Below are 23,510 nucleotides of genomic sequence, written 5' to 3'. Positions count from 1 at the left end.
GGCATGGTGGGTATGGAAAATGTTTATCAGCTTTTGCTTTTGTTTAATAGCGTTTGAGGAGAGTCACGGTGATGGTCCTGGTCAGTTTAATCCATGCAGAATATGTCAGCCCGAGGTGTTTATGCTTTCTGCTCTGTGCATTTAGTCAGCCTCTTTTACAGCTTTCAGCAGGACACTGAGGTTTTCTGGCAGCTCATGTTCTGACATGGTGTTACCCAGCAGGGGAGAAATAAAGGGAGGATGTTTAGGTTAATGTGGTTTAATAAAAGATCTGGGTTTAAGTCTGGAAAATGCATAGAGAAGAGTCTTTATCCCGGTGTTGATTGTAAGGGATCTTTCAGTCTCCAGGCTCAATAACAGGTTTGGGATACAAGAAAATCATACAGACGATCTCGTGAGTTTTCAGAGTTCAGCTTTCGGGAGCCAAGTTGTCAGAGCTGTGGATTTTACAGCTCTTTGATCCCACAAGTTGGTCTTCCCTGGTTATGCCTTTAGGTCACTTACAGCAGCAGAAATGTAACCGAGAACAAGATGCTCTTTTAAAGAGCAGGGAAGAAAAGAGAATTAAAAAGAAGAGAACGTTCTAGCTGTGTGTTTGAGCCCTGGGGTTTCTGATTGTGTAGTTTTAATTCTAAGTGGTAAATCAGTTTACCAAAATCTGGTGTTTGGGGAGATGACGGGGTCTGGGGCTGACGTTGACTGTCCTGGGTGTATGGTGGGAGATGGTGTGATTGTGATGCACAGAAACTGTATTTTCAGCTTTCAGTCTGTAGAATGGGAATTTCAGGTTTTAGCCACCTCCTGTAACTACTCCAGGATGACTGTTCCTGACAGCTCAAGGTGCAACCAAGTCACAGAAGAAGTGATTAACACCGTTTCATAGAGGAGGCATTAGGAAAAAACCACACAGAACGTTCTCGAAGCTGCACAGAGCATCCATGCCACACCAGGACACGTGCCCCATGTTTCTGTGCTCCTTCTGGCTGTGCCTTGAGCAGATCGTCATTCCTGGTCATTGCTCTCAGCACACAGGGGCTTGGCACACAGCAAGCACAGAATGTGGGGTATGGTTCCCATCTAGGTTGGAGGGAATGTGCCACCTTCTCCGTGGTGTTGCCATCCTCACTGTGAGCATTGCATCATGTTCACGTCCACTGAAGTGTAGGAAGCTTTCTGTGCCATCTGGGTCTGTTGGGGTTTTAGTTGAAATATGATTTACGGGTCCCATTGAGTTACTTCAAAATAGTCTTGCCCACTGGATCTTGTTCTAATGACAGCAGTAAAGTGCATGGAGGGTTCCCTGTGACTCTCAAAATAGGTGTGCTGCTGCCTTGATCCACCCCATCCCTGCACATCCCTCTTGGCGTGCTGAGTGCTCCTCGTGCCTGCAGAGGGATGGACAGCTTCTGCCATGCAGACATGCCACTTTCCTACCAAACCCAGCTTTTAAAACCCATCTTTAGGAGTGTGACACTAGGTAAAACAAGGTAAGATGTTCTGGCATTGTTTTTATCTCCACTCCAGCTGCTTGGGAGCTGCCCTATTTTGGGTGTGCTGCTTTTTCTCCCAGTGTACAACTTGTGAGATGCAAAAGAAGGAGGCTTTTTAGGGGAAAATACTGTTGTGATTTTCAGACATGGGAAGAGAATTCCGCCATCCAGCCACCAGGAATAAGTGCGTATTCTTGCAAATGACAGCTACTGGACCTTGCTCACATAGCGGTGCTAATAGGAGGGCAGAGCAGCTGCCTTCTGGATGCAGCGTGATGGAAGTGTCCCAGTAGCTTTGGTCTGAAATTACAGTAATAACTCTTAAATTATAGCAGTCACAAGTTAATGTATTTCTGCTCAGGATTGTCAGTGGCAAAGCAAAGCCCATTAATTTCCCACTCAGTGTTTGTTTGAGAAGTCATCCCCTGTCAGCTGCTGCTGTTGGCCTTGTCTCCTCACCGCATTCCTCGCCGCGCTCTCTGTCTCCCAGTGAGGGTCCTATCCCTGCAGGAGATAAGATACAAGGGGTATTCACCGGGAGGTGTCAACGGGCTGCTTTATGACACATGATGAGTGATAAGGGCTGTGGAGAGGTGCTGATGTGGCCACATTAGTTAATGAGGTCATAGCTGAAGTTGCTGCCCCACTGATAACCTGCAAATCCAAATAATGTGAAGATATCGGGAGGGTGTTTGGAAGTCCTGTCCCCCTATTCTCTTGCTGTCCATCACCGTCAGGCACCCAATGAACATAAAAAGATGATGCTTCCAGAAGGGGAACGCTCATTCTTTCTGCAGCTCCCAGAGCTGCTCCGAGCTATGGGAAAGCAGTGGGGGACAAGGAATTGCTGCACAGGCTCAGTGGCTGCCGCAGAGCCCTGCATTCTTTTGGTGTCTCAGAAAAGAATTGTTATATTGGGTTAATAGTTGTGAACGTGGTTGAGAAGGTTGGGCTTCACTTGGCTTTGTGTGTAGGTTGTGGAGAGCCCTGTGCTCAGTTTGCATGTACCAAGGCTCAGTGAAATCCCTTGTGCTGCTAAACGCGTATCAGAGGAGTTCCTATCCTCAGGCAATGATCTTTTTCAGTGGCGTTCTAAATATGTGAAGGGAACATTCCTTGTGTCTCCCAAAAAAAAGCGTTGGATTTCAGTAACTATTTTTAGGAAGGGGCAGCCAGAGTCTCCCTGCAGTTCCACGTCTAGGTTGGGATGGACCGGACCCAGTGGTGGCTTGGCAGTTGTCAGAGCCCCATAGGAGGGCAGAGTATTGGTGTTATTCAATCACAGAATCCCAGCCTGGTTTCGGTTGAAGGGACCTTAAAGCTCCTCCAGCTGCAACCCGTGCCACGAGCAGGGACCCCTTCCACTGGAGCAGCTTGCTCCAAGCCCCTGTGTCCAACCTGGCCTTGAACACTGCCAGGGATGGGGCAGCCACAGCTTCTCTGGGCACCCTGTGATCCCACAGATCTGCAAACCATATCACCACTTACTAATGAGCAATGCCTGGGTTTTGGAACCTGTTAAAATGTGCTGCTTTTGCCCCTTTTTCTGCTCATAAACAAGTCAAAACCTGGCAAGGTCTTGTGCTGGTGGTGAACTTTCTGTCCTTCCCTTCTTAGCGGCTCAGCTCTAATTTATTTAATCATTGGAGCAAACGTTCAAAGTGCTCCGAGCCTCCTCTTTTGTTTCTAAGGTTCAGATGTATTTTTAGCCTTTGTTACTGAACTGGGGCTGTGCATTGGAGAAGAATTAATTATTGTTTTGGGTTTGTTGTTATTCAGACCTTCAGAAAAAGGGGGATTTGCAGCCCTTGAGCCCCTCGAGGGCTGTGTTCTGTGCTGTTTGTGTTGTTGGGGTTTAGTGCTGGTTTGGGGTTTACTATCAGTTCAGCACTGTGGAAAGGTGACAGCAAACAGGGGCCGCCCTTACCCTCTGTAGCAGAGGAGGGAGGCCCCAGCACCCTGCCTGAGGGCTGGGATGTGCAGACCAGCCCTGATGGTGGGAGGAGGATGCGGTCTCTGTTGGGTGGAATGATGCTTGGCTTAAGAACTAAACTTTCACCAAACACTACAAAAGTAGCCAAAATCCCTCCCTTTTTCAACAGCAAAAGTTAGAAATTCCATCAAGCTGGTTTTGCACATTGGCAGCCTCCAGTGTTCCTCAGTGGAATATTTCCTGGTTGATCAGTCTGTTACCGATTCCTTTTATCAAATATTCATGGAATCACAGAATCCCAGGGATGGGGCAGCCACAGCTTCTCTGGGCACCCTGTGCCAGCACCTCAGCACCCTCCCAGGGAAGAGCTTCTGCCTAAGAGCTCATCTCAGTGTCCCCTCTGGCAGGGTAAAGCCATTCCCCTTGGCCTGTCCCTACAGGCCCTTGTCCAAAGGGCATGTTTGAAACCTCTGAGCACCACAGTGTCTCTGTAGTATCCTCTGTGCTCTTACTCTAAGAGAGAAACAGCAAAACCTCTCCCCACGATTGTTGCTGAGCACGCGGTCCCGGGCTCCTCAGACACACGTGTCCCTGTTCACATGGAGGATGCCGACTGTTCCATCGCGCAGACTGCGGCAGGAGCCTCTCCTGGGAGATCATCCCCAGTTCTTTACCCCGAGCCATTGACTGCGGCGTAGGAAAGCTGCTGCCCTGCGGTGCGGGGTCAGGAGGCTGCGCTTGAGCTCTCGACGTTCCTGCTGAGTTACTGGGGACCTCGGTTGGGCCCACGTTTTGTAACGAGCTTGCCAGCCAGCCCGAGGTGACTCTGACTATGAACTAACAGCAAGGCGCCAGGCAACCGTAACAGCCTGCAGTGCCTTTCTCTGGGGGCCTGATTTGCTCCGCTTTCTTGCCTAAAACTGTTTTGATGCATCCCTGGCAGTGTTCAAGGCCAGGTTGGACACAGGGGCTTGGAGCAAGCTGCTCCAGTGGAAGGGGTCCCTGCCCATGGCAGGGGTTGGAGCTGGAGGAGCTTTAAGGTCCCTTCAGCCCAAACCAGTCTGGGGTTCTGTGCCTGGTTCAGTGCCAGCATTAGCATTACCTCTTCTGCTTTTGCTCTATTTGTCTTTCTGAAGATTTTGCTTTTAGACCCTAATTCTCACCTTCAGCTCTTTGTCACTGTCTCAGACAGGCTCCAACCTTACCTGCTTCATCTCTGCAAAGGGATTTCGTGTTTGAATCACTTTTGGACACGGCTTTTCAAGAAGCCCTCACCTGGTTCCATCGCTGGTGCGAGCGCGAGTGGAGCCGAGCCCTCCTGCACCTCTGCTCTGTCACTGTGTTCATTCTCTCCTCTTTTTGTGTCTCGCTCTTCCTCCCTCCGTGGGCCCAGCCTCTGTGATTAAGTCTGCAGCTCTCCTGCTGTTTTTAATAGGCCTGTAGACCTGACCATCTGATGAGAACCAAACTGCACAGCGTGCTCCTGAATACTTTCACTGGAATCTCCTAATGCAGGGTATTAATCATCACTGTCAAACCATTCAGGCCCTAAATGTGTCCACCCAGTATAAAATTATACTAAACAGGAGGAGGAAGAGAACTTGGCCCGTATCAAACCCAGACATTAGGCAGTCCCCTGACTTCTCAGGCATGATGGCCGAGGGCACTGTCCGGTTTATCAAACAATGGTGTATTCAGTGCGGGCAGCTCGTGACTGACGTCCATAAAGGCTTCAGAAAATAAGCAGAATGAGTTAAGGGAATAAAGCAAGGTGCGGCTTCCTCTTGGTTTACCCACAGAGATTCGCGGGACGCAGTTTGCTTGTGCTTGCGGTGCAGATGCATCCACCTTGGTGATCCTGATAAATACTTTGTGCGGTTGGTGCTGCTGCTGCTGCAATTAGAAAGCAATAATTGCCCAAGCAGTTGCTGTCACACTGAGTTATTGTATATACAGAGCTCGGGGATTTCTTGCCTCGGTGTATCACTTGAATCTGATCCTGGGAAGTGCAGGGCACAGCGTGTGAGTAAAGCATGGGGTTACTTGACACGTCTCAAGGAAGGTAAGGCTGTTTCTCTGTTAGCACTGAATTAGACACGCATGTTTTCAACTCTACTTGCTCTTGCTATTTCTGAGCTGCCAGTGAATGCAGCCCTAATATTAGAGTATCTTTTTCCCCTTTTTTTTTCCTTTTCCAAAAGGCTGTTTCTAATTCCCTGCGCTAAGAATGCCTTTATTCTTTGGAGTTGGCAATAAAAGTTAATCGAGTGTAAAATAAAAGTTACATAAGGTGAGTGGTAAAGTTTTATTCTCCCTGATGTTGCATTTATTGATGACCCCGTTGGTGTTGCGGGCTGTGGCTCAGCACCAGCCCCACTGCATGTAGCCAGGCCCAGAGCTGGCTCTGCATGGATTCGGGATCATTATCCTGCCGCCAGATGCTGAGATGGGCCTGGTGTGGCCATAGGGATTTATGGGGAGAGCTCTCCAGGCATCCATTGCAATATGCTTCGGTAAATGCGGGGGGGGTTTACTGGCAACTGGGAGGAACTGCTGTTGATTCCAGTAAGGCCACTGCTCCCTGTGTGCTGTGACCGACATCATGCCAGCGGTGAGCCTGCCAGCTACCATCCATACAGACCAGCGTGAGTTAACAGCTGCCATTGGCAGTCGTTCCTTTCACTTCCACACAGACTTTTTCCAAGCCGACTCCGTAACGAACTAGCCTGTAGCATCCTGGTCAAGAATCCTTTTGCACAAGCTAAGAGAGAAGACTTGGTGTTGAGAGCATCTCCTGCTGCGAGTAGTACTGCCTTCCCAGTGCAGTAGTTTCACTTGCTTATCAGTGTGTTCGCATGGGCTTCCCTAATCCTTCCCTTGTTTTACTCTGTGCCTAGCAGAAGAATGTATAAACCCAGTGAAAATACAACGAATCGTCTGTATGTATTGCTGTATCCAAGCTGAGATAGTTCCCTTCCTTTGATCATTATCTGTGTTAACTGGTTTGAGTGGCTCATACATTAATGTGGTCATTAGTGGTATACATTTAATTTAGTGGACTACCGATTTAATGTTCTTTTTTCTTCCATTTTGTCAGGTCTTTGAGAAATATGGCTTAGAATGTCAGGGCATTTGGCACTGCTGAAAATCATGCCAAGTTCTTTCTCTGGTAGCTTTTGCATTCCTTCCTCTAAATAGCTGATTGAAGCAGCAATGACAAATAAATAAGGCAGCTGATACTGGAAGGAACAGCAACAAAGCAGCCTTTCCTACCCTGACTTTCATTTTGTATTTACCATGCTGTGTAACCCACAAATCCTCCTACAACTGGGGTGCAGAAGGTTCGTTGTCATTGATCTCGGCAAGAATGCCTAAACCTGCCAACTGTGTTATATGTGTGGAGTCTAGACGAGGATGTAGCAACAGGCATGTTTCAGCTGGATTTGGCTTTTAGAGTTAAGCAGAGATTGCAGAGGTCAGAGCAGAGGTCCGTGCTCAGGAACAAGAGCTTCACAACGGTCCCTAAGATCTGGGGTTTTGTTCATCTGGAAGGGCCAGATGAATAAATGGATTTATGGTGGAAATAAAAAGTCTTCTTTCCTTTCCTCCATCCCCTCCGAGTGGTGCTGGAGCAAGGAGGGAGTATTTGTCACCGTGGCATCAGTTGAGGTCTGGGTGCCCAGAGGAAGACAGTGCTCCCCCAGTGTGTGCTACCACCGTGGCTGCTGCCTCTCGGGCTCCTCTCCCCATTGCCTTTCCCAGTGAGGGTTGTTTTCACCCATCAGTGCTGTTGCCCATTGGTTTGCTGGGTGCTGCTGCGTGGAGGCACCGGGTACCAGTCCCAACCACCCGCACGGAGTCTTCCTGCTGACCCAGCATTGCTGCTCACTGTGCCACAGGTCTCCAACTCTGGAGCACGTTCCTGCCCTCCAACACAACAGCTGTGCTTTGCTTTTATCCCTTTCCAAGCCCCTCTGAAGGTCGGTCTCGTATTGTGCTGCCCTGGAGCACTTGGCAAAGGCTCTGCACGTGCCCATGCTCCAGCAGGGACTGGCCTGGCCCATGAGCTGTGCTGTGGGAGGAGAGGAGAGGAGAGGAGGGGAGGGTTTGGTTATGATCAGCACCATGTTTCCCCCCTCCATGGTTCAGATCAACCCATTGAGGACGGGCTGTGCCTGCCCCATCTCACATCCCATCACAGCACTGAGCTGGAGCAGGATGTGTCTCACACCCACCACGCCTGGAGGCAGCTCCCTGGTGCCCCCAGAACCAGGCCCAGGCAGGTGACCCCTCCATCCCCAAACCAGCCCTTCCCAGCACCATTTCGCACCATCTTCGGCATTTCCAGAAGAGCCAGCAGCGCTCCTCAGGGAGCCGTGTTCGCGTGAAGCAAACCTCACCGTAGGTCATTGCACCAGTAGCTACTGGAGATAATGTGACCTCACAAAATGGGATTGGAGATGACTTTTATCTGTTTCTTCCCTCTACAAGCGCTCTTCAGTGTGATTCATACCATGAAGAGATGGTGCAGTTCCTGCTGCTTTGAAGGAAATGGACCCTCAGTGCCCTGGCTGGAACAGGAAATGGTTAATAGCTGAAAACCAGTAAAGCTCCCTTATTGTGACAACTGAAATTTGTGATGAAACAATTATAACCAGTATCATCAGCCTACGCTTTCTTTTAGCAAAGGTGAAGGGGAAAAGAAAACCCCTTTTGCTAAATGCAGCCCTTAGAACGCAGAGCATTATTATCCTCCAGGATGAAAAGGTCAGTGGCTCAGGCTAACCGTGTGCCAAGAGTGAACATTTCCATCACACACACACGTGCACACGTGGATGTGGAGTGAGATATGTTTACAACTGCCTGTATCCAAAGGGTTTACTTCATTTTACCTGCTTAAAATACTCATTGTTGTTGGTTCCAGCTCCATGTCTCTTTATCAGCATTTTATTGATCCTGTCTTGCTCTCTTAAGAGGGCAACTCCTGTGTTTTAGAGGCCATTTATTGCTTAGGTGTGTGCTGTGGTGCAGCGTGTTTCCATAACTGTGTTATTAGTTCTGTCCAGCCTACAGGAAAAAGTGATACTGGAGCTGGCATCCCAGTGTTAGGTCGTATTAAAACCAGCTGCAACAAATCTTTATTTGCAGTTACTTTGGGGTTCAGGTTTCAGCTTCTCCTCCACCTGTCAGCAGTGTTTATCCTCATCAGCTTTCACAGCTTCTTTCATTCCTCTCAGGGTTTTTTGGCCATCCCGCACTCACTTTGCCCAGCAGAATTCCCCTCTCCTTGATTTAGGAAAGACACCGGCCCCATATATCTGCAGGGTCTTGAAGGAGAATGTTCTTTAATGGGATTTCCAAGCAGAAACAGCCCTCTTGCTGTTGTTTGTGTGGCACAGGGAAAGAAAACTTTCAGGTGTTGCCTGCAGACAGAAGGGTGCTGCTGTTCTGATGTGGGTAAGTAGTTCTGCTCTGAGCAGCTCAGTGAGGAGGTCTCGAACAGACCGTAAAGGTGGGTTCATCCACATCTCTTTAGTGTGCTGGTTGAGATTACAGCCAGTTGGTTTTAATCCTGTCTGACAAAAGGTAATGGCAAATCTGGTTAAGAGCATTATCAATCAAGGTTGCAGCGTGTGTTCAGGGTGCTGTTAAAAACATCTTCACTTAGTATCATGTAGGGTACATTATTGTTATAGGAATAGACTGATCAAAAATGGTGATGGAGCACTTTGTTTCCTAAGACCATTTTGTTTTGTGTCCCTGTAGGCAGTCATCAGATATATACAGTTGATGTCGAGGTTTGTGCATCTTAAAAGACTCATAGTCTTAAAAAGAACCCCTTCTTAATCTTCCATATTATTTGGTCTGAAATCCAGTCTTGGTTGTAAGGCGTTTAAACTGTCACTTAGTACTATGTCAGTGCCCATACTGATTTGGAAGTCCTGCCTTTTTACTGATGCTTTGACTCTGTGAGTTTTCAATAAGCTCATCTTACACAAGGCTGTATCTGCAAGGTTATTCAGCTTACACAAGGTTGCATCTAGCTGGGTTTCCTATAAGGCACAGCCCTCTCAGAGGTCTTGGCTTTCTGGAAAACACTGAAGACTCACTGCTCACAAGCAAGCAGTGCTTCTGGGGCTTTGATTTCAGTGTCCTGCTTGAGCAAGAGGAGGCTGCTCATCACTTCATAACCCCTTGGTGTGTATATAAACTGTCATGGATTGGGCTCATACACTGTGAGAGAAGGCTTGTGCAAACCCTTGGAAAGAAGGCAAAAGTTATTCGAGAGGAAATTGCCCTTCACAGAGCTGATGCGCACAGGCACTGAGGTTGTGGTGATGCACACTTGTGTAAAGGGTTTGTAAGGCTGACAAGTTGCAGCCAAAGGACGAGGACCACGCTCCAGCTCCTCGTCAGTCGGGTCTGCCCATTCTCTAGAGGTAGTGTCCTCTTTGAGGCCCTTTTCTCCTTCATCTCCTACTCCTGCAGTGCACAGAACACGTGAGTCTCGAGGTGATACACAAGTGCTGCAGGGTTTCATCGCAGGAGCAGTGTGTTTTCCTCCTTGAGACTTGTTGCATTTTCTCCTGCATTGTTGTGTTTGATCTTTTCATAATCTTCTGTGGCGCTTTCTGCCTCTTATCCCACAAGTTTCTAAGCACTCGGAATGTCCCAATGCAGCTCATCCTGCTTCCTTGTCCTTTTAAGTGATTGGCAAAGCAGGACCTCATCCCAGGCCAAAGAGAGACATGTCTTTGTTGGACGGGCAGATTTTGATCCCTTCATTAGCTTCAGCCGCATAGTTCCTTTCCTGACAGAGGGAAGGGGAAGGCGGGATGTCGTTCTCTAAGCCACAACAGAGTTGTGTAGCATTGCCAGTGAAGGTATCTGCTCCCAAGTCTGGACTTTCCAGCTGTTTTTTAGTCAAATCAGGTAAAAATAACCCTGGTTTGGATGTTTAAGCAGAGCTCTAGAGCTTCTGTCACTTCTCCATCTGTGTTGGCTTTCTTTTGGTTATATGTATAGGTATATATATATATGTGTATGTATTTATCCCTGGCACAGTGTTCAAGGGCAGGTTGGACACAGGGGCTTGGAGCAAGCTGCTCCAGTGGAAGGGGTCCCTGCCCGTGGCAGGGGTTGGAGCTGGAGGAGCTTTAAGGTCCCTTCCAACACAAACCAGTCTGGGATTCTGTGATAAGTAAATACATGTATATATGTATATGGATAATTGCTGTTGTCTGTCTTCTGCTGGGTGTTTCCTTGTTCAGTGATTGTGTTTGGGGTAGGGTAGCGAGGTGGGGAGCTGGCTGCGGCCATAAAGAGGACGGAAAACAAGCTTCATCTTCGTAACCCAGAAGAGGGCATTTTGGATGGTTTTAATCTCTTTGACCTCATGGCAGGAGAAGGAGGGAAGTGAAGAAATTGTGACAAACCCCAGCTCTTTAATGCCAGGTTTGTTACCGCTCCGGGTGCCCTAAGGGTTAATGTAACAGTTTTAAGCCCTTCAATCACACCCACCCCCAACTACAGAACACTTCCAAATAATCCCTTTATAATAGACCCTTTTCCACAGATTGTATCTAACCCGAGCATTAATGGGGCCCGTTGGTGTCAAGCGTTTCAACAAATACGGGCCAGGCGGCTGCTCGGGGAGCCCCTCTTTTAACCACAGACCTTAATGATCTTTTGCCCCTCTGCCTTAGCTCCCCTGCTGCAGGGACAAAATTAAACTACTGCGGATGGCAAAATAGTTATTTGCTGCCCAGGCAATTACATAGTCCCAAACCTCTCCATCGCGGAAGGCCAGATGGACTTTATAGAAACCAGACCCAGGCCACAGTTTTAATTATCATGGTCCTGTCAGAAATGAGTGAAATTCTGAATGACCGCATGAAACGAACCAAAAGCCTTGCACATGGATTTTTTCCTCCATAAAATTTTATGGCTTCTTAAAGAAACAGCATTCATATATTTTACGAGGCCTAATCATTCACTAATGCTGGTATTAGTGCACCTGTGGCACTCAGCCCCATGGAAATTACAGCGCTGGTCTCGCCTGCGCCCTTGCGCCTGTTATTACAAAGCCCTTGTCAGGCCTGCAGCACGTGTTCCCGGGATGAGTGGGTTCATTTTGGTGAGCCAGCAGTCCTTGGAATAAGGGAGGGATTTTATCTGCCAAAACTTTTGTTTCCCTGTGTGGGGAAGCCTTGGGTACATAACTAACAGCCTTTGTACTACAAGTATCGGTAACGTATCTCAGGGCAGTAGCCTTAGTTGATGGGAATGGATGTGTTGTGTTCTCGTGCTGGTTCAATGAGAGAATTTCCCCTGGATACTTCTCCCCCCCATATAGCAGCAGCTATAACTGTGCATTATTCACCCGCTCAGTGCTCATCCAGACCCCTCCATTTCCAGTTCAGGTCATTCCCATGGGCCGTTTGTATTTATTCAGGCCACTGATTTTATTTTAATGCAGCATTTTAATCACACAGAGGCTGCAGAAGCCGCCTCATCCCACTCTGACCAACACAGCATCTCCAGGGTGTTTGGGGTAGATACTTGTCTAACCTGTGCTTTACAGAGGCTCTGCAACCTCTTCAAGTGATTGATTGTCCTGTGCATCGCTCTCTTGGCTGTTAGACAGTGTCCTAAGGTCTGAACTGAAGTTTCCCATTATATCCCATCACTCAGGCTCCTTGAGGCTGAATGACTTCAGCTCCTCCCAGCTTCACCCATGGAGGTGTTTCTAGACCTTGGCTCATTCCCTTGACTCTCTCTCCAGTGGCTTTGCCTCTTCCTTGGAGCATCCTGCCCCATCGTGTCCATAGCAGCACTGTGTAGGGTGGAAGCATGCTCCATCTCTCCTGTAGGCTCTGGTCCCTTTGTTCACCCCAGAGGAATTTCACTCCAGCCAACAGAGGAGGTGTTTTGTTTGTACTGGGGTGCTGGTTGTGACAGATCCAACCCAGTGCAGCATTTGGTGCTCCAGCCCAGCAGTGTCCAGAGCCCTATTCCCAGCTGCCCAGCAGCTGTAACTTGGGTTTGCATCCTGCCTCTTCTTCCTCCTCCCTGACTGACTCTGAGGCCGACGTGGTCAGTGTCACCAGCTGCAGGTCACATCTGGGGGCACTGGGGGAAGCAGCTTACTGATACCAACTCCACAGCTGCTCCCGAGCTGTATGAGCAAGGATGAGCCGGTCAGGCCGAGCTCGCAGCAGATGGAAGGTGGCACCAAGGAATGCATCTCCTCTGGTTGTTAAAGTCAAATCTGCTAATGAGGTCCACTTCAGCGACGTGCTGACAGCCATAGAACATACTGGGTGTGTTAGCTCCAGCGCTGCTGGAATGAAGTCAGCTTTCTCTCCCTATGCTTTCTCATTACTTCATGCATTTGGCAGCTGCTAACAGACTGGACAAGCTTAGCCAAAATAAGAACTGATGTAGAAACATGGAAAAGACTATTTAGCATTTCCAAACATTCTTCCTGGGGAGATGGCAGGAGGGGGAGGAGGAGCTGCTCTGTGTATGCACGTTCTGTCTGTGGCGCTATCAGATGAGAGCAGCTCTTGCGTCTGCGCCGGGCACGGGCTCGGCTCCTTCCAGCCCCCGTGTGTGGTGCTCAGGGGACAAAGTGCGCCTGTACCGGGTAGATCAGCTCCAGAAGGGGCTAGTAGTAAACTGAGAATATTTGGATAAACTCGCTGGCCCTCAGGACTAGAAAAGGACTTTTGTTCCTGCAAAGAAAAAGGCTGTTACATTTCCATAGGATGACTGGATCCCGTCCAGTAAAAACTGCTCTTGAAGTCTCAGAAACGATCAGGAGTGTCAAACGAAGGATCTCGGGCAGGAGGTCACATAGTTGTTTTTATTTATTAGAATGTGAGATCAACATCTATGGCCCCGCTTTGCTCTGAACCGGCAGCTCTCTTAGGAATATTGGCCTCCAACAAAGGCAGGGTTGTGCCAGGAGAAGGGGCTGGGGGGCATCCCCTGCGCCCGTCACCCCGCGCCTGGGCTGCCCCAGCTTGTTTCTTTTCTGACTCCTCAGTTTCAGGTGACAGGGACAGAGTCCGCAGTGAGATGCTTTGATTGAGCCCGATTTACCGTGGCTGTCGAACCTTAGAGCAGGGTGATGGGTGCCGGCCTGGGACGTGAAGCTCAGGTAGGTGATGGAACAGTTTGTATGCACCTGAGTGCTGTTCCCCAAGCGTTCTTTCCATCCCAAAGTGTTTTATATGGTCATTTACACAAAGACTCATCCTTATTGCTTTGAGAAGCAGTCAGGGACCCTGCTGTAGTCATCTCTTACCCTGGTCCACCAGTAATGGCTGGTGGAGCTTTGTCCTCTCTTGCCTTATCTCCTGAAGGTAGCGCTGGCACAGGGGGAACGGAATGCAGGGAGGTAGCAGTTTTGGACAGAGGAGGTTGATTCGTTAATCAAAGCAGAGAGAAGGAGCTGAAGCCGTAGGAAATCACCCCCAGAGGTGCAGCCAGCGCGTTATTGAGTCCATGCGCTTGCTTAGGCCGTTCTTTCTTTATGATGTGCTTTAGTGTAAAACATAAAGGACACATTTGGTACAAGTGTTTTCCTGAGATTTATTTTTGTCTAATCACTTAGGAAAGTTTTGGGACTTTAAAGGCCAGATTTGCCCATCAGCCCTAAGCCACATTTAGCTGCTTTAATCAAACCAGGTTTGTCTGTCAGGTTTTGTTCACACAGTGACAACATCAATAGAAATACATCTCTGCCAGTTGATAAAAGCAGGCAGCTCAGGGGAGAAAATACGTGTTGTAGCATCTTTGTAGGCCCTACTGTTGCCAATAAGAATTGCCCCAGTTAAAATGTATGTGGCTTATGTATGTGCAGGCTTAATTTGGTATGATTGGACTTACGTTCATCCTCACAGAACTCCTGGGGCTGCCAGACACAGCCAGGGATCATTCCTACCATGGAAGTATTAGGCTATTCAGCTGGTTTAGAGACTGTAGGATTAGGTCCCAATGAACTGCTTCAGCAGCATTGCAAGGCTTGTGTAGTTGTTTGACCTTTACTGTGTGGGTATTTGCAAGGGGAATGCAGGCAATATTGTTGGGTTTACTGCATATCCACTGGCATGCAAAAGTGCTGCTAAGAACGTGATGTGGTGCTTTCTACCTAGTGTTAAGTTCATGCTTTATATTATGGTTGAGAGGGATTTGTTAAGTCCTGGGTAGGATTTCTAACTTCAGAATAAGGGAAGAAGAAACCTGGCGCACAAAAAGTGTCTCCATCTGTTAATGAAGATGAATTTGGCTGCCCCCCCCCCCCCCCCCCCATCCGGCTTCAAATCAGCTCCTCTTAAACAGAGGAGAAGTCTTCTCTGGGTCCAAATGCAAAGTGTTGGCTTCAGTTGCTGGGCGCTGTCACTGGGGCTTCGGGCAGGTGTGTGTGGAAGGTAAGACGTTCTGCATGGAGGTTATCAGGATCCTTAACTCAAACCTGACTTGCTCAGGCACCGCAGGATCTCTGGTGTCAGAGCCGGTGTTGTTTTGAGACCGCTGTCAGAGAACCAGATGTGTAGGAATTGCCTAAGTAAAATAACCTGAGCAGAGGCATGGGTGTACGTCTCACTCCACGCTTGGCTGTGGCTGCCAGTCCAAGCAGTAACCACATCATCCCCTGAACCCTCTTTTGACCCAGAGATATCAGTATATCAGTATCAGATCCGAGCTGGAGATTTGGAAATGTTGTTTCAAAGGGCAGATTTATCATTAGAATCAGTTCCTTGGAATGTGTCATTTCATAAGTAGGTGAATTGGCTTGGGGGAAAGTTCATCTGGGGGCACTGGGGACTCTGCAGTTTACCCTTGTACTTCCTTCCAGCTAGGATTTCAGTCTGTGGTGCCAGACAAGATACTTGGGCAGCTTCAGCTGCAGAGGGCTCAGCTCACCAAGCTCTGGGAGGAGATACCTGAGCCGGTCCTGCACTGGTCGTGACTCTGAAAGGAGCAAGTTTTGCCTTGAAGAGCTCTGTGTGTTTAACTAAATGAACATGAGGTTTTGTGCAGGAGCAGCTCAGCAGGGTGGGAGCCTCGGGTGCTTCCTCGCCTCAGTTCTGCACCTTCTCTTGGTCATGTTTTCGGTAAATGGGAACTATAAAGAAGTCACACAGCTCAGCTTTATGAGAGGTGAGCAGTACATTGTTAGTACATCAAGAGAAACCTTCTCTTTGGCCTGGTGTGAGGTGCCTGCTTTGTTTTCAAAGCTCTTTAAACAGGGGGCTGCTGTTCCTGTTTATGATCAGCTGCATTGCACAGGAGGGAAACCCATAATATCCTTCCATTCTTTTTCTCAGTGCCAACCCAGTTCACAAGCTCATCTATTTCACACCTTCTAAAGAGCACGAGAATAGTCTGCAAAGCAGCTGCCCTACTCATTTCTGATAAGAAAGGTCACAGGGACAGGGCTTCCTCCTGTGATTGTGGCACCTTTTGGGGGTTTCCTGTGTAAATGCACCCAGGGTGCAGCTGTGCTCGGGGGGGGCGGCACTGCCACGCTTTGCTTTTGGGTTTATTTTGGGGTTTTTCGTCTTGAAAATCTCTGTTCTGAAAGTGTGAGGTCAGGGCTGAAGCTCCGGGTGACACCGATGCTGCACCCAGCTCTGGGGCAGCAACACAGGAGGGACATGGAGCTGTTGGAGTGAGTGCAGAGGAGGCCATGGAGATGCTGCGAGGGCTGGAGCAGCTCTGCTCTGGAGCCAGGCTGAGAGAGCTGGGCTGGGGCAGCCTGGAGAAGAGAAGGCTCCTGAAGGGGAGACCTGAGAGCAGCTCCAGTGCCTGAAGGGGCTGCAGGAAAGCTGGAGAGGGGCTTGGGACAAGGGATGTAGGGACAGGCCAAGGGGAATGGCTTTAACCTGCCCGAGGGGAGACTGAGATGAGCTCTTAGGCAGAAGCTCTTCCCTGTGAGGGTGCTGAGGAGCTGGCACAGGGTGCCCAGAGAAGCTGTGGCTGCCCCATCCCTGGCAGTGCTCAAGGCCAGGTTGGACACAGGGGCTTGCTCCAGTGGAAGGGGTCCCTTAAGAATAAACCTTCATGTCCTTTCCTGCTCTCAAGCCATTTAACGGCTCTGTCTTGTTGCATTGCTTACACCCTACCCTGCCAGTGATTTTGATTCCCTGACAGTTTGATTCGTGGTGCACTGATGTTTCAAAACGCAGCAGGATAACTCGGATACTGAGCTTTAGGAGTAATTCTTGTCTCAGTTTTAGGGGGTCAGCCACACAGGTTGGATCCATCAAATCTCCTGGACTTAATGATCTGGACATCAGTTACCTGCACCTCCCTGTCAGTTGAACTTGGGCCATGTATCCCCAAATCTAGTAATTAAACGGAAACTACGTGCTGTTTCAAGAACCTCATCTCTCTGAATTAATTCACCTTCCCCTGGGGCACCTGGATAATTGATGTTATAATTTGGTTCATATATTATTAATGAGCAAGTATGAGCTGAGAGCAAGGGGTTTGCAGGGAAGGGAGTGGGGCTGTCGGTGAGTCTGGATTCTTCCCAGGGAAGAGGCTCACAACAAGCTGTAAGACAATGTCATTTCATGTGAGTCTTCTCGTGGTGGATGCTTGCTGAGCTGTGCTGAGGCTGTGCAAGGCTGGTGTTTGTAACTGGTATTAGCAGCATGAATGGGCATTTGAAGGCTCTGCTACTTTTTTGGCCAGAGTGTGAAACGCAGCAAATGGTTTTGGCACTCGGTGCTTTCAGTAAATCACTCTGAAGAGGTCTGCATGTTAGTGGTGTTCCACAGCTCCACTCCCAAAACCTTATTAACATAAAGCTGTAGTAATAAAAGATGATTTAAGTCAAGCAGCAGTAACCTCTATCTGTAATGATGCAGAGGAACACCCAGAGCACACCTGAAGAAGCTGATCAGGATTCATTTCTAAGGTTGGCTGTGATTTCCTTACAGCAGTGGCACCTCTTGAGGGTGAAGAAGGGGAAGGAGCCAGTTTCTTTGGTTTCACTCTCACAGATGATTCTGTGTCTTGCCACTTCTAATGTTCAGTTCAGGACCTCAGGTTCCTTCATTGCTGGGTGCAGGGGAACCCCAAGGTCACGCAGTTACAAACATCAGAAACCAAGAAGGAAGCAGAAAGAATCCATTGGCATTTTTTGTCATTGCATGAACTTTAAGTCAACCACGGGATTTTGGACCAGAATTTGCCCAAGGGATCTGCCCTGTACTCAGTGCAGTGTCTGGACACTGTGGTGCCTGCATCAAGCTGCTTTGTAGAGCAGGAGATGCTTTCACAGAGATGATATCCATCAAGCTCTGTAAGTGATGTACTATATGATTATTGCTGCTCTTGGTTTCCTCTGCAAGACTTTGTATATGCAGCCAGGTCTGATGTCCATTCAGCTGGACTGAATCTGCTGTGCTTGCAAGACGCTGATGACACTGCAGTTCTGCAGCCCTGTCCTGATGCGGAGCCAACTGACACATAGGAAATGCCGGCTGGTTTGTGCTGGTACGTAAGAGGATCGCAGTTAATAATGGGCAGACCTTCAAAAGGCTCAGTTGGATTCAAATAGGCTCAAGAAACTGAAGAAGGGGAAGGAGCATGTGTGAGCCATCCAGACTCCTCTGCTTTGGAAAGGGAACAGGGCGTTTGGGGAGAGAGCAGCCCTGGTTCATGTGATTTCTTGTGTGCTTTAGATGTGGTGGAAAGAAGAATGAGAAGGTTGGTTTTTCATGCGAGGAGTCTGTCTCAGTAACAGCTTTCCCTGCAGCTTGCTCATGTTTTTCCTCCAGGTCCTTCATGAAACCAGATAATGCACGACTCCATGAAGATTTCTTTTCCTCTCCTCTGGGCTTTCCAAGTATTTGGCTACTCTGGGCTTTTGTCACAGAGCTGAAAATCTGGAAGTCTGCTTTACCCACGGGAGCACACGTGGATGGTGGGGATGCTCAGCAGGCAGTTGCAGATGAATTGAGTTCTCTGAGCCCTGAGAGCTCAGACCTGGAGTCCCCCACGCTGCACGTGCACGCACATCCTGTGAGCATGCACGAGTGTTTTGAAGACAAGGGCTTGAGCGGTGTGCTCAGGGTGATGGAGATGTCTGCTGCCCACTCCCAAGCTAGAGCACAGGCAGAGGCTTTCAGGGAGCAGCTCCTGTCATCGGGCACTTTGGGGATGGGGAGCTGCTCCGGGCTGTGCTGGAGGGCCTTCCTCTTGGACAACAAATCACTGTGTGCGACGGAGTAGTTTTCACTGAACCTACTTCAGAGCTCTTCCTGTGGCCCTGAGCTGGGGGCAGCAACAAGTTGGGTTTGGCTCAGCTGCTCTTCCCATCGGTTTTAAGTGCTATGACCTGTTTTTATCTGACACGTTTCTCATTAACTCTTTGTCAAAGCACCAGGAAGCCTGCTTAATTGCAGGCAGAGTGCTGAATTTATGAGTTCATCTAGGCTTCATGTCTACACATTGACAGAGGTGTTTCTCGGGATGAAGTCTTTTTCTCTTCATTTTGCGGCAAGAATGGACTTTCTGTTTCAGTTCCTTCTGAAAGTCATAAATTGCAGCAGTCCCTCCCTTCCCTTTATTTAAAAGAAACACAACAAAACTTCATGGCAACAGTTTATTGCTCTAAATCAGCTTGTGGGTCATTAAAGCAAAAAGTGGGGAGGGGGAAGGGAAAAATCTCCCTCTAACTCCTGCCAAATAAAATGCGAACATCAGCCAAACTGTCAGAGGCAGATCCTGCAACTATGGGATGAGAAGGTTTATTACACTTTCGGCTTCTGGGGAGGGATGTTATAGCAACAGGACACTGGGTCACTGATGGCAAACTCATGGTTGCTCCGTTTCTTCATGCACACTAGGAATCCATTAAGCTAACTGACGACAGATCCCTCGGCATTCCAGTCCTACGGCACACCTCTGTGGAGGCCAAATGTTGGACGCTGCCCATTAAAACGTGAAAGAAACAACCCAACAGAGAGCCCACAAATTAGAGGAGCAGGAAACCTCAAATGATGTGCAAAAAAAATTGTAAACGGGCAGGAGAATTTTTCCATAACTTTTGCTTCATAACTCAGCATTTCTGATGTTAATAAATCATGAAACAGAGCCTTTGTGAGATCAATGAGCCTTTTGGATCCCGAGCCTGCCTGCTGCTGAGCAGACAGCAGATGAAGCTGCAAAGTGAGTCCTGGAACATGACAGCGATTTCCTTTTGGCTGGGTAGAGATGAGTCTGAGCCGCAGCCACAGGCAGCGTTCAGGGCTTTGGTCCAAGCCGTGTGTCTGCTGTGGCCAGTTCAAAGCCCCGTAACCCGAAGGAGCTTGGAGGTGTGTTTGTTTTAACCAGGTAGAGTGAAGAGGAGGAGGATGGGGAGCTTGGAGTAGGGAAAAGATGGGATTATGTGGAGAGAGAGCGGCGCCTCGGCAAGGCAAAGTCATCGCTGGAACTGGCAGGGAAGAGGAGAGTATTTGGATGAGCTGTTGGATTTGAAGGCAAAAGTGATGGGAGGTGCCTTGGGGTAATAAATACAAGTATATCCTGGAGTCACCATCGGCAGCAGAGGGAAAAAAAAGATGAACATTGGGTTTTGGCCTATTCAATGGAAAAAAAAGCACAGAAATCCGTGCTTGGGCGGGTGGGATAAAATGGAAGGCTGATCAGAGGGAGAGGAGGCGAAGGAAGTGCTCCCACAATCATTAACTTTATGGGCATGCCCGCAGGCTGCAATCCAGATGAAAGCTTGCTTTTCCAGCCCGCCTGCAAGTGCACATGTCTGCCCAGACCAAATGGAGTTTAACTTGGGGAAGGGAGGCAAAGTGTGTCTTGCACCAAGCCATCGGTCATCGTCAGAGCATCAGTTGTCTCTCAGTGATGGTCATGTCTAAGCATTAAAAAGGGGCGCATTTGCATCCCAAAAGCGAGCCTTCAGACAGAAAATCTCTTCAAGTCTTTTTGACTTGAAAAGAGTTGGTTTGAAGAATTTCAGCAGAGGAAATGTCTGATTCCCTTCTGGTCTGAACTGGAAGAAGATGTGGTGTGCTTCTGCGGAGTGTTTTAAGGTGGGAGAAGAGGGACTTTGGCTGTTACTCTGCGTGTGCAGGTCTGACGAAGGCAGCAGTACATACTGCAGGTGGTAGTTCATAATTACTATTGGATTTCTCAGGGTTTTCTAAACTGTGACATAACCTTCATACAGAGCATCAGAAAAGAGTGTGAGGGTGTGAACTCGGTGTGTAGCTGGAGGTGTCAGCACAGGGAGCTGGGCTGGCTCAGCACTGGTCCTGCAGCACGTCGGATGCTCAGCATTACACAGACCATATCTCACCATGTCCAGTTTGACACTGTGTTAGACAAACACTGAAGCATCCCAGTGAGTTAAGATTTAAGGTGTTTTCCAGCCATGGAGTTATCACCTGTGTGCCTGTGTTCAGCTGCAGGGGAAAGGCGCACACTGTGTGTTTGCAAATCCTGATATTTGAATGCAATGATAGTCCTTTAAAGGCAGGGTTCGTAAGACACAGCCTGTGTTCTTGTAGGTAATGCTTTGCTTTTGTTTTTGTACCAGTGATAAGTTGCAAGTATCCAACGAATTTCTTCATGGGGGAACAGTTGGACTTGATGATCTTAAAGGTCTTTTCCAACCTGGTTGCTTCTATGATTCTATGAATATCTGACTGCCAGGAACTGAACAGCTAGTAGTTTAACCTGCACTTACCTTCGTTTTCTCCGGATCGTTGGCGCATAGGAAAGATGCTATTATTAATCAGGCAGATAATGTTTCTTGGAAATCAGAAAGCTAGATAAACCTACACTTAGAAGGGTTTACAACAAGCAAAAGCCATTCTGCTAATCATCTGTCCACATCATTCCATCCTGATGTGTTGATCTTTGCTCATTCCTGATGAGTGTTTCTTAATCAGAGCTAGTGAGTGAGTGAAGGTGCCACACAGGAATACAGTGAAGGTCAGAGGATGGTCTTTGGTGTGTGTAAAAGGCAGCGCACCTCAAATGTAGAGTTGGGGATGAGTTTCTGCTTCTGGTGCAGCAGAATCCCAGGTCTCTGCTCTGTAGTGTGGGAGGGGTGGGAATGCAAAGGAAGGGATGGCACTCAAGGGACACACCTACGAGGCTGAGAACTTGGTCCTCTTTGTCTTGACTCCCTCTTCAGCAGCTTAATTACAGCTTTCAGCCCATTGCAACTGCCAAGGGAAAATGTGTTAGCAAAAATCCTAGGAAATTCCCTAGTTAAGAATAATGCCTTTTACTAATGCATGGAATGGGGTAGGAGAACTCGCATCATTGCTTCACTGTGTCCAGCTGGAAAGTGATAACTTGCTGCTGTTTAACAGCTGTGATGCTCTGTCCACTCTCTTCTCCCTCTGTAACATTTATTATGTTTTCCAGCTGTTCCAGTTTCCTTATTGATCAGGAGCAGCGATACATGAAGCTCCACTCAGGGATGCTGCTGGGCCTTGGTTCCTGATGCCTTGTTCTATTTCTGGGTGTCTGTGTGAAAAACAGGGGTTTAGGTTCTCAGGGTTTCATACAACCTCTTTCTTTCTCATTTTGACCTGTCAGGTTTCACACCGCTGCTCGGGTTTTACAGCTCCGCACAGATAAAACCACAGATTTTCAGGTGATTTATAGCTAGGACGGGACCTCCTTCTCAAGTGGGGAGCCTGGTGCAGGGCCCTGTAAAGCTCTGGGTGAAATCGAGCTGAATTCTGGCTTTGCCCTGAGCTATCTGAGTGTCTTCAACCAAACCATTCTAGACTGTGACAGCAGGTGTCTGTAAGATACGGCTGTGAAATGAAATGGACTGTTTGTGTCGTCCTGGGGTTTGCTGTCTTATGTTCCCGGGGTGACTTAGTTTCACTGATTGCTGCTGTTTAAATCACTGGGACTGGGAGGTCACCGGGCTGCTGCTTATTCAGACCATTCAAACTAGATGCTATTTGCCCAAACTGCTTGGCTTGGACAAGTTACACACTCGATGACTTGAGCTGGTGTAGGCACCAGACGGGAGTGGTTGTGTCTGAAACAGCTGTAACCCTGAGCCTGTTCCTCATGGACAATTCTGGTGTATTTCCTTGGAGGTTCTGCTAACCAGGAGCTTTGGGTTATGACTAAGAGCTGATTTGAGCCTGGTCACGTGTCTCTATTGGTGATATATCATCCAGCTCTCCTTTCTATTTCCTGTTTGGAAACCTACACTGCAAATAATTCTCCTTTGATTCCTCTGCCTGTAGCTGTCACTTGCTGTCAGATGTCCCATGTGGCTCTTCTCCTGTTCCCCTGCAGATTGCCGATGACCTGGGCAATGAGAAGTTCTGTGTTGATGCTAGCCCGAGTGGAGCTGGGAACTGGCTGAAGTACATCCGCGGGGCCTGCTCCTGTGAGGAGCAGAATCTGGCCGTGTGTCACCTCAACGACCAGGTATGACGATCGAGCCATGGTTGTTCTGGAATCTCCTGTTCATCCTGAGTTGTCTCTCACACCACTGCTGCACAAGACCAAGTCTCACCGCCTTCTCTCCTGGTGTTAGTTGGTGGTTCCTTCTGGTATTGAAATTGAGAATAATTCTTCTGGATTAGTGAAGCTTCAAAGGACAAAGGTGGCTGTGAGGGTATTTGGTTGTCATGAAAACTAAGAGAGTAAGATGTAAATATAGATAGAAATATGTCAAACAGTCCATAAACATGGGTGTCTGAGAGCTGATGTGTGCTTTCATCAAACTCAGTGGATTCACAAGTAGCCAAGGTGCCTTTTGGATACAGCCCCTTGTATCCAAACTCTTAGACACTCCAAATAAAGTGTCTAGATTGCAAACCTGAGTTCTTCATCCTGGTTCTAAGAAACACTGGACAGTGAATGTTGAAGGGAAAGCGGTGGATGTTTTCAGAGCCACTGCTATTAGACCTGGTTGGAGGGTACGAAATGTTTTACTCTTCTTTACTTTTTATTTAGCTGATAACAGTCAAGTTCCATACTAATAGAAAGGGATTAGGGGTGTTACAGATCATCTTCCTGCAGGTACCTCCGGGTGTGAGCAGTTTGTTCTTCACTGCAGTCCA

General features: G+C 48.3%; 1 protein-coding gene across 8 annotated transcripts in view; it reads left to right on the top strand.

Annotated features, from left to right (window-relative positions):
* PRDM16 (PR/SET domain 16) overlaps positions 1–23,510 on the top strand; it is a 273,952-nt gene that overhangs the window by 209,310 nt on the left and 41,132 nt on the right. For all 8 annotated transcript variants that reach the window (XM_061450426.1, XM_061450425.1, XM_061450428.1 and 5 more), the window contains one exon: positions 22,738–22,872. In XM_061450426.1, coding sequence (XP_061306410.1) covers positions 22,738–22,872 — 135 coding nt within the window. The remainder of the gene's footprint in view (positions 1–22,737; positions 22,873–23,510) is intronic.

Source organism: Pezoporus flaviventris, unplaced genomic scaffold (assembly GCF_033815535.1).
Source record: "Pezoporus flaviventris isolate CSIRO_AGI_PZ_B2104156 unplaced genomic scaffold, CSIRO_AGI_Pfla_v1 ptg000009l, whole genome shotgun sequence".
Taxonomy (NCBI): Eukaryota; Metazoa; Chordata; class Aves; order Psittaciformes; family Psittacidae; genus Pezoporus; species Pezoporus flaviventris.
Note: the sequence above shows the minus strand (reverse complement) of the source record. Positions and strands in the feature narration are given on the sequence as shown.